General features: G+C 38.0%; 1 protein-coding gene across 4 annotated transcripts; it reads right to left on the bottom strand.

Moving 5' to 3' along the window:
• Positions 1 to 2,919: 2,919 nt before the first annotated feature.
• On the bottom strand, positions 2,920 to 9,145 carry LOC113310252 (DExH-box ATP-dependent RNA helicase DExH1-like). 4 transcript variants are annotated; one of them, XM_026558863.1, is made up of 16 exons: positions 8,812 to 9,145; positions 8,555 to 8,706; positions 8,200 to 8,303; positions 7,905 to 8,108; positions 7,647 to 7,742; positions 7,215 to 7,490; positions 6,781 to 6,984; positions 6,206 to 6,358; positions 5,822 to 5,914; positions 5,350 to 5,564; positions 5,102 to 5,261; positions 4,520 to 4,793; positions 4,243 to 4,435; positions 3,943 to 4,129; positions 3,417 to 3,785; positions 2,920 to 3,308 (listed from the first exon to the last, which is right to left on the bottom strand). In XM_026558863.1, exons 3-16 carry the CDS (start codon positions 8,245 to 8,247, stop codon positions 3,177 to 3,179), a joined length of 2,604 nt encoding a protein of 867 aa, XP_026414648.1. In that variant the 5' UTR covers positions 8,248 to 8,303; positions 8,555 to 8,706; positions 8,812 to 9,145; the 3' UTR covers positions 2,920 to 3,176. The 4 variants fall into 4 exon arrangements, with proteins under 4 accessions (XP_026414648.1, XP_026414645.1, XP_026414647.1 ...); XM_026558860.1 differs by having other exon boundaries at positions 8,200 to 8,299; XM_026558862.1 differs by having other exon boundaries at positions 8,570 to 8,706.
• Positions 9,146 to 10,269: the final 1,124 nt, after the last annotated feature.

The following is a 10,269-nucleotide window of genomic DNA, read 5'->3' as shown; positions in this document are numbered from 1 at the left end:
ATACCCTTCAGAATGAAATCCAAGGTGTTTTGGAGATGGCCAAACTGATAGTTTTCCAACTTCAGTTTACACTTTCTTTGAACATGTCCTTTAGTGTTGAAATAGAAGCACGCTTTCTGAGTTCCAACGACATCAGAATAGGTAGTTTTAACATACTCGTTTTGTAAAGAACTCTTCCTCCTTAAAGACACAGTTTTATCTTGATCATAGATATTTGATTGATCATCCATTGACAAGGTATTAGTACTTTCCTTATCAGTTTATGAGAGCGGTTTTGTTATCTTATCATGAACAACGAGTGTTCTTACTTTTTCCAACTCATCAACTTTTTCAGAAGCAATCATCTCTACTACTCAACACGGACATACATTTCTCACTCATATACCCAAGACGCATATGCCACAAACATGTTTAATCCACCTGTTTCTCATCAATTGATTGAGAAACCATAGCTCCACCACAAACTATATTACCTTGTAGGAAATATAAATTACCATGTCTTTGACCGTTCATATTCAAACTAACCTGTATCGTACCAACTCCAATAGTTTTGCAGGCATTAGAATTACCCCTCATAACAGTACCACCATTCACCTTTCTGTAGGTGGTGAAAAAATCCTTAATAGGACACATATGATATGGAACACCGGAACCAAGCATCCAACCATCACTGAGATAACTCTTTGATGTAACAGTTAACACCTCTTGATCAAAACTACACATTGGATCTTCTAAAACTTTACTGCCTTTAGCAACTGAAGCAACAACATTCTTCGAATCTAATTTCTCACGTTTCTCATATCTTGCCTTAAGCTTGAGAAAATCAGCCCACATAAGACTAAATTTACGACAATAACAACATTCAATATCGTTCTTTTAGAACTGGAACGATTCTTTGACTTCAACTTCTTATTACCATTCTTTCCTCTATTAACAACAAGCCCTCGACTTGTGCTTCATCCCTGAACTCTTGTTTCCTTAACGCCTTAGCTTGTAAAGCATAGATCACATAATTGAAAACCAACTTATTATCTTCTTTGGTTTTCTCATCCAACAAATAGTCTGTGAAATCATTATAGGACGGAGATAAAGAAAATAATAATATTTTAGATTTATCCGCATCAGAGATAGTGACACTGATATTAGACAAATCAGAATAGATCTTATTAAACTCTTTAATAAGATCAACCATAAACTTACGCTTCAAGTAAAGTTCTGAAGTCAAATCCTTTTATTCTCTAACTTATGCCACAACACCTTTGCAGAGACTTCACTCGAAAAGTTATGAGTGACATCCCTTGACAAACATAAACGAATAGTTGATCACGCCTCCAAATCAAGGTCATCCCACCTCTCATCGGTTCAATCCTTTAGCAACACTGCTGGTTTTGCCTTGATAGCTTTAATTTGTTTCATACTAATAAGAATATCTTTTACATTAGTTTGTCATGATGTGAAATTATTCTTCCTGTTAAACTTGATAATATTCTTCCAGTTAAACTTGATAATATCAAATTCATGCACCTTCGAAAATCCACTTAATATAGAACCAGACATATTCACTTCTAACTATGATCCTCTCCACACTCACTGCGCCACTTGTTAGGGTTAAACCATCCACAAGACACTAATAGTTCTTTGAATCAATTTAGAATTAAAAAAATCAAACGAAACAAGAAAATCCACTTAATATAGAACCAGACATATTCACTTCTAACTATGATCCTCTCCACACTCACTGCACCACTTGTTAGGGTTAAACCATCCACAAGACACTAATAGTTCTTTGAATCAATTTAGAATTAAAAAAATCAAACGAAACAAGAAAGACACAAGACTTAACGTGGTTCGACAATGTGCCTACATCCACAGACGGTTACAATCAACTTTTATTATAGAACAAATTAGATAAAATTAAACCCCAACGGTTGCTGAAACAGTCAACAAACTATTACCACGATGTTGTTCACAAACACCAAAATAATTTTCTATGAACAAAACGTTCTAAAATTCTCTGATTGTGAGAACTCTCTAATTGTTTTGTGTGTTTTCCTTTAGATTTGTACGCCTATTTACATAGGTTATAAACTTGGCTTCCAAGTATATGAGTTATATTGGGAGACCCCAACGAAGCTAACCAAGAAAACCTCTAGTTTAACCAAAATAGAATACCTCTAGCTTTACCAAAATAAGGAAACACCCGAGGATTCTTGATTATTTTAGAACCTTCCCAAAAAATAAGGAAACACTAGATGATTCTTGATTATCTCAGAACCTTCCCAAAAACATCATCTAACATTTTATAGATGTACATGTACCATTTCGAATTACTGCCGAATCATGAGTTGTGGACCGAATAGTTGACTGAATCCGGAATTTACCTAACCGAATGATACTCGTACATTTATCGTTTCGTACATTTCTTAAATTGCAAATTGCTAACTAGGCTCCTGTGCCAGTTGGTCTAAAAATAGAATCTGTTTAGCAAGCTTGACCTTACTTACTGGTTCCTAAAAGTTTTCCTTTGGGATCGCACAAGCTTAGATTTCTCTTCAAGGAAAAAAAAAATAAAAAATTCATCAGCAAAACAGCAAACTCAATCAGGGAGGAGAGAGCATACCAGGCAAAATGTACCAAAGAACACAGAACCAAAGCACAAGTTTGGCTAATTTTTCTTTTTAATACCTGCAAAAATGTGAGACTGGATTCAACCAGGCTGCCTGATTCAAAAATGTGAGACTGCAAAAGTTTGCTCACCACATCTTTTTTTCTTCTAACAAACCAGGCTACCTGATTCAATAAATCCAAGCGGTTTGCACTTGAAAATACTTTTAACTGGTGGGTCTGAAATGACAATAAATACAAATTACCCAGACTTCAGTACTGGCGACTGGCAAGCCATCAACTGGTTTCAACAAGTTTTCAAATTTCAATAATATATGATTAAAAATAAAGTGGTTATATTTCTTGTATGATCAAACAGATCATAGAACAGCTAAATCTGAGGAGGAACTGTCTGATCCAATGACCATGGATACGATCTACTGGCCTATAAAAGCACAAGCTTGCTCTCACTGTCTCTCTCTAAACCTGTACAAAATTTTGGGAACGGTCTACAGAAAGTTCAATGTTAAGTACCAAAATGTAAGTCTTGTAGTAGATGTCAGACTTGAAAGCTACCGTTGTATGCATCGGCTGCGCAACAGCTCGACGGCTGCAGCAACAACCCCTTTACCCTCTGCATAAACATCCAGCCCTGGCTCCTCAATCTTCCGGACAAGAAGCTTATCGAGTTCATTTCTCAACTTCTGCAAACCCAATCAGAGAGTTATAAGATAAACATGTATGACATGATGCATTTAGAACACAAAGTAAAGTGAAACACTAAAGCTTGAGGGAAATGTAAAAAGTGTCACCTTTATGAGGTCTAATACCCTTTTTGCAGCTGAGAAATAGAGGTATCCCTCAAGCATCTCGATTCCCTCCCCAGCCTTGGTTGGAATTAAACTGCCTCCAAAAAGAAGTAGGGCATAATCTGATATATTAGTAGAATCTCTGATGTAAATGCTGGTTGTCTTCACTTTTTCACTGTACACCATGTACGGCAGAGGGAAACTGTTTATCCCAGCATTAACCGATGCTGGATGAATATCAACTTTGCCTACTTCTTTAGTGTAAAATGCTGTCCTTTTTCCTCTTCGTTTACATTGCACAACATTTGGATACAGCCCAGCACACAAAATTGCAGATACCATCTCTAAATCATCACTGTAGATGTTGTAAGCCTGCATAAAACCAGACATACAACTAGGATATAAAGAAGCTATATTTAGAGTTCAAACTTAATACATAATCTGATGTACGATTTAACATATAAAGCACCATTAATTTAGATTAGACCTTAAATTATGCTAGGAAGGAATAAGCAATCTCAAACTCTACCTTAGCACCCTTAGATTTGTTCACAAAACCAATGTCACACAGTAGGTCCAGAAACTGTTTTCTCATGTCCTCCATCATCTGCAAGGTTAGAGGTGATAAGAAATTCTCCCAGCAGTATGCCCTCTCTCTTCCAGAACGTTTGGCATCCTTCCAACCATCAAATGCTTTCAGAAGTGCAATGTGGTCACTGTGTGCAAAGGAATGATAACACTACATTTATCAACTGGGTGTAGATTAAAAGGGAAAGAAATCATTTTCATGACAACAACAGCTTCAACTACAGTTTGGATATTGTCTGACCTGCAAGAGTCGCCAGCAAATGATCTTTTTGCTGCATCAGCTTCTTCTTTCCTATCTATAGGAAGAATAAATGGATCACGATGAGCAAGAGCAGCAGCAATCGTTAATGCGGGATCCAGGCACTGAAAGATAGACCCCATAAGAAGCATCTTTCCGATATTTGGTTCCAAAGGTAGAGTACAAAGATGACGACCTAATTATTCCAACCATTCCAGTCAGGTAAAAGAGAAAAACAAAATCAAATCGGCATTTAGATTGGAGTGACAATGTTACATACCAAGTGGCGTGAGTTCCTCAGCATCATCTAAAGCACCAATAGTTTTGAGTAGCTCAACAGCATTTTGAACAGAGAGAGGCTCTGGTGGTTGAAGTGCTTTTCCTAAAAAGGCTGCAATGGATCCAAGCTGTAAGCTTTTAATGTGGAGGCATAATTCTTGCAAAGGTGTTCGCAAAATCTCAGGCAATTGATACTGGGGCATAGCATCATAGATCATCTTAGGGTACAACCTATAACAAACTCCAGGTTGAACACGCCCAGCACGTCCTCGTCTCTGTAAATACCAACACCACAAACTGAGTAGAGAACATTCATCAAATATCCAATTGACATTCTTATTGATTACTTGGTGGGTTCGTAGCTAATTTTCTGTCAGTATCATGATGAATGTCTATAATGGTTAAAATCAGTCCGTATCTACCATTTGTCTAAGCTAAGTATCAGACCCGTGACCTCAATCCTCAGATTTTTTAATCTTCTTCCTACTCTACTTTCCCATTTTTCCTTTTCTCAAGTCTCTAGTTTTGAAATTACCCTACAACTGGAAATTTAGCTCAATAGTGCATCAGCATATTAAATTACCTGATGCGCTGAGGCTTTTGAAATCCAAGTTGGTAATAGGCAAGCTAGCTTGTTGAGAGCATCATAACTGGTTTCCTTCGCCTTTCCACAGTCCACAACGTAAACTACATCATCTATGGTGATACTACTCTCAGCAATATTTGTTCCTAAAACAATTTTCCTGCAAGAGTAGCTACAGATAAGAATAAATGTACTCCACACAAGACTAGTGACGGAATCAACGTCTACAACAAGTCAAAGGTCCTTGCCTCACACCACTGGGAGGTCTATCAAATATCTCACGCTGATTGACGGTGGGCATCGAACCATGCAGAGGAAGAACAAGAAACTTGCTTGAATTTCCAAGAAGGGTGTTTGCTTTAATTTTATCCAACAATTTAGATATCTCGTCCCAGCCAGTTAAGAATACAAGAATTGCTCCACCGCCTTCATGGCGACACACATATTCAATTGTTGCTTCTACCTAAGAGTCAGATAAAAACCAACACGAATATTAGGATCATTACATCCGTGCGCTTTAAACTAGTTTGAGAATGCCACGACAAAGTAAAATGCAATAACAGAATTAAAAACATCCGAACCACCTCCGTAAAAGATATCCACCCCCCATACAACTATATAGCACGGTTTAGTTTTAGCATGAGGAGAATACAGAGCACAGAACTAGAGACCGTAATAGGTAAAATGAATGTCTTAATATGCTAATTATAAGTTACTTACAAGATCCAGGTCAATCTTTTCAGTGGACCACTCTGCAAGGGAACATCTAGTACTTGCGCTGTAATTTTTGTAGTGAGCATCAATTTCCACTTCCTACAAAACACAATCATCACCCTCGTTACGCACTTGTCTGGTGCTACACTGAGTATTAAAACATTCTACAGAAAAAAGAAAAAAAAAACAGAGCACAAAAAGATATTTACATGACTAAATGCTTTAAAGCAACATCTTCAACTCGAAAGAAAGTATTAGCTAATTGAAATTTATATCAGTCAAAATAATTTTGTTCAAATCTCACTAGAAGTTATTATTATTTACATCAGATTAGAGAACATAAGATACAAAGACCTGATTTAGAACGATGTGTTAGGGATCTATGCTTACCTCAAACAACTCAACCAGAGGATCTTTCTTTGAATCTGTTTGCTTCCTCCTTCCACGTGCATTTCCTGGAAACCTGTCCTTTGAACTGATATTTAGGCGTGATTTCTCTAGCACATCTTCTAGAAACAACTCTTCAACCGGAAAAGTAAATCCCTGATAAACATCTCAAAGTATAAACATGTGCAAGGAAAAGGAACCACATCCCTACATTATGAGAAAAAAACATGATATCTGGAGGTTTATTCCATCCGTCTAAGCTCATGAATGGCCGCCTGATCAGGGAACCTACACCGTAGATGTGAGATACACTATTTATAGGATTTGAATATAGGACTGTATGCCCCATTATTTTGACCACTGCTAAAAATTTGGCACATCCTACAGCCAAGGAACTTCAATCAGCTGGTCGACAGTGTTGACTAGAACAACTAGGACAAAAATTTATGGACTCAAGATGGCAAAAGAATGCCAGTCTCCACAAAAATACATTTCATAAATGGCAAAACAGAAAAAAGGGTTTATAGGAGAAGAAGAATTCATGATTTATCCTGAAAACAGAATATCACCCAACTTACAGGTATATGCATGGTTGGTGCATTTCCAAAGTACTTGGAGAACATATCCGCATTGATGGTAGCACTCATTAGAATAAGACGCAGATCTGGGCGACGAGGAAGAAGGTCACGCAAAATAATTATGAGAAAATCTTCATTCATGCCTCTTTCATGGATCTCATCCACCAGTAAGTGGCTGACTCCGGTTAAAGATGGATCCTGAACCTGTAGTTCAAAATACAATCCAGGAAGGAAATTGGTGTGATTAAATTGAAATTGAAAAAAACTAATAGATAGGATATTTGTGTTACGCAAAAGTAAACAGTGCTTAGAATACACCATTTTAGACGCACTAACCATAAAGGGAAGAGTACATGGCATCTAAGATTAATCAGAATCTCGTAATTTTATGACTACCAGTTATAAGGAAATACTGCAAGGGGAAGTTTTGTTACCAACTGTCGCAGCAGTATCCCAGTGGTGCAAAACAAAAGCCGTGTGTGTGCTGAGCGTTTGGCTTCCAAACGGATCTGGTAACCAACTGTTTCTCCAAGTTGTTCACCCCTTTCAGAAGAAATTCGAGCTGAGACAGATATAGCTGATATACGTCTTGGTTGGGTGCATACTATGTTGCAATCTCCCCCCCGCAGACATGCTACTTCTTCTTCTAGAATAAATTGGGGAAGCTGTGTGGTTTTCCCACAACCAGTCTCACCTGAGACTACCAACACCTGTCTCATCAAACAAATGTAAAAGCACGCAGAAATCAGATACATGATAGATTAAGACAGAGAAGACATCAAAATCCTACGAAAGAGGTTGCATGATAAGTCTTGCAATTTGCAAACCAGAAAGATATAGTAGTATTGAGGAAGCAGCATACATACCTGATTATTCGCAACAGCTTTCAAAAATTCAGATTTCAATTTGTATGCGGGTAGTTTTTCCCTGAAAGACCTCATTGCTTTGAATCTGTCATTTGTCTGCAATTAACTACAAACAATCAGATGGGTACTTCTCCACTTACACCAAAGAGTCTCCAACTAATCTCTAAAGAACACTTCAGGTTATCTTACTTTACTGCACCATGCCACCAAGTAATAATCTGTGATTTTGCAACAGAGCAACCAGATAGATATTCATACCTTCATTATATCCTGCTTATCCTTGAGTTCAGCACTAAATTTCTCCTTTGCAATATCCGCAACTGGTACACTATCCGCACTAACAGAAGGCAAAGTTTGCAACCCATGACTACTTGAAGACGCAGAAGAATCATCAATGTGAACTGCATTTGAGCCATTCAAAAGATTTTGAACTCTCTCTTCAGTCTCCGTAGACATTTGAATCTGCAAGATGTTTACTGTAAATGAGACTCGAATATTTCATACATTTACGCACAACAAACTGGAACTGTTTTTCTTTGTAAACTCCACGCACCTCTTTCTGTGTTGACCCATGACGTTCATCAAGATCTGCCCTGTACATAGGCAACGGAACTTTGCTGACAACCAAGATCCTCCCTTTATTGTAACCATGACTTTCTTTCCACGGAGTCAATTTCAAAAAACATAAGCTGTCAGTTAACTTACACTTCACATGCCTTTATTATACATCTCCAACAGTAACCAAATTTCAGAAAATAACGATCAACACACACACAATGACAGCATTAACAGTTGAGTCTTAAAGTTTAGATACATGTTTTACATCACATACAAACATGATTTCCTTCGACATCTATATAGTAATTTAAATACCCCAATTTCCACTTATAGCAAGAAAAAAATCTCACAAGTAAAGATTTAACTGGTAAGCCATATCGGAAAGAGTTTGCTGTCCATCGCGCCCATAATTCTTCTTAATAATTAGCTCCTGTTCACTACTGTTTATCAATTCCTCCATCTTACCCCACATTTCATTCTTATCAAGGACTTCAACTGGATTCTAAACCAAACAAACAAGAAACCAGAATAAATAATTTATTGCCTTCGTTTAATGATTTTTTTTTAAATTTTTTTGGGGGTTTTTAAAGTGAAACATGAATGTTACCTCAGCTTGCATTTGTCTAAGACGTTCAGCTCTCCAAACAGGATCCCACCATCTCTGTTCACCACCACCACGGCCTCGACCACCGCCGCCACCGCCTCTGCGACCACCAGCGCCGCGTCCGCCACCAGGTCCGCCACCCCTACGACCACCTTGAGAATTGGGACGATACGACATGACTGTGGTGGTTGAAGTGGAGCTAGAGCTTAAACGAACTAGTAATCCTTGATGAAACGGAAGGGTTTTATAAAAAGAGAAGTGGTAACAGTTGATACTCAACACGCGTAGGGACATCAAATCCCTTTTGATGTTCTCTTCAGGATTCTTCAATGCTGAAATTTAGAGAGAGTCTTTTCTTAGTATTTTCTATTACTAGATATCAACCGTACGATTATTTGGGAATTATCCTGGTCTCTGCCAAAGTTTGAAAAAGTGAAACCTACGTACAGATCCATTTTACAGATTCTTCCCACTGTGAAACCCATGCTCAAAAAACACAGGCGCGCATCCATTTTCTACGACAAAATATCTCCCAAACCCATAATTTCAGAAATTATGTTTCAGTCTTTTTTCTTCTTCTTCTCCGCTTCGTATCTCCCTACTGTTTTCGTCTCAGTTCTTCATTGGAGCTTCAATTCACGGGTAAATCTCAACATCTTCGTATTTGGGGGTTGAAAGGGGATCTGAGCATCATTTTGAGCTTCTGCAGTTGAACTGAAATGGAGACATCAAGGATTGATCGAAGCAGCGATGACGAGAATGGATTTGTGGTGTTTGGGGGTTGAATTTCAAGCCAATGGCTTCAATTCTCTCAACAACAATGATTGAATTTGGGTGTGATTGCTTGTGGATTGATTGCAGGTGGTATAATTTGGGGTCTGTTGATTGAAGAACTGGTGTTGTTCGATGATTTGACTTAGGGTTTCTTCCATTGATTCATGGCTATATACGAGAAGTTTAAGCAACAGATTTTGGGGATTTTTGAAGTTAACTGAAACTGGTTTTATATGGAGTTGTTGGATAAATGAGATGGATCTGTTGGGGTTCAGTGTGGTGCTCGATTAAGAGAGAAATTATGAAGGTAATGGTGGTGTTTGCAGGTCAAATTGGTGTTGATTTCCGTCGAGTGTTCTCTGGATATAGACAGAGTTTGGTGGAGTTTTGGTTATGCCAGAAAACCAGCTGAAATAGATGCCACTTTTTCTGTCAACTGGGGTTTGCTGTGGCCTGAAATTGGAGGTTTGTATTTGAAAAATCAACAGTACCTGGCAGAAACTAAAATGGGATTCTGGGGAATTCTGGTTTTGAACTGAAATTGGGGGTCTTTGGTTAATTGAATCGATTCCGTGGAGATGGGTTCTTAACCATTTTTGTTCTTGATTAAACAATGGTTGTCGACTTGTCGGGCAGAATTGCAGACACAAATGGAGAAGACTCGAGCTTCAAAGCCACTGGTGGTTG

The sequence above is a fragment of the Papaver somniferum genome, chromosome 9 (assembly GCF_003573695.1).
Source record: "Papaver somniferum cultivar HN1 chromosome 9, ASM357369v1, whole genome shotgun sequence".
Classification (NCBI taxonomy): Eukaryota; Viridiplantae; Streptophyta; class Magnoliopsida; order Ranunculales; family Papaveraceae; genus Papaver; species Papaver somniferum.
Note: the sequence above shows the minus strand (reverse complement) of the source record. Positions and strands in the feature narration are given on the sequence as shown.

Bases quoted from the DNA above. Each gene is read 5' to 3' on its own strand.
- LOC113310252 (XM_026558860.1), bottom strand. From the start codon at position 9,102: ATGTCCCTACGCGTGTTGAGTATCAACTGTTACCACTTCTCTTTTTAT. The intron at 6,359-6,780 runs GTAAGTTGGGTG...GATGTTTATCAG, and splicing joins CACCAACCATGCATATACCT to GGATTTACTTTTCCGGTTGA. The intron at 4,436-4,519 runs GTATGTAACATT...TGGAATAATTAG, and splicing joins TGAGGAACTCACGCCACTTG to GTCGTCATCTTTGTACTCTA.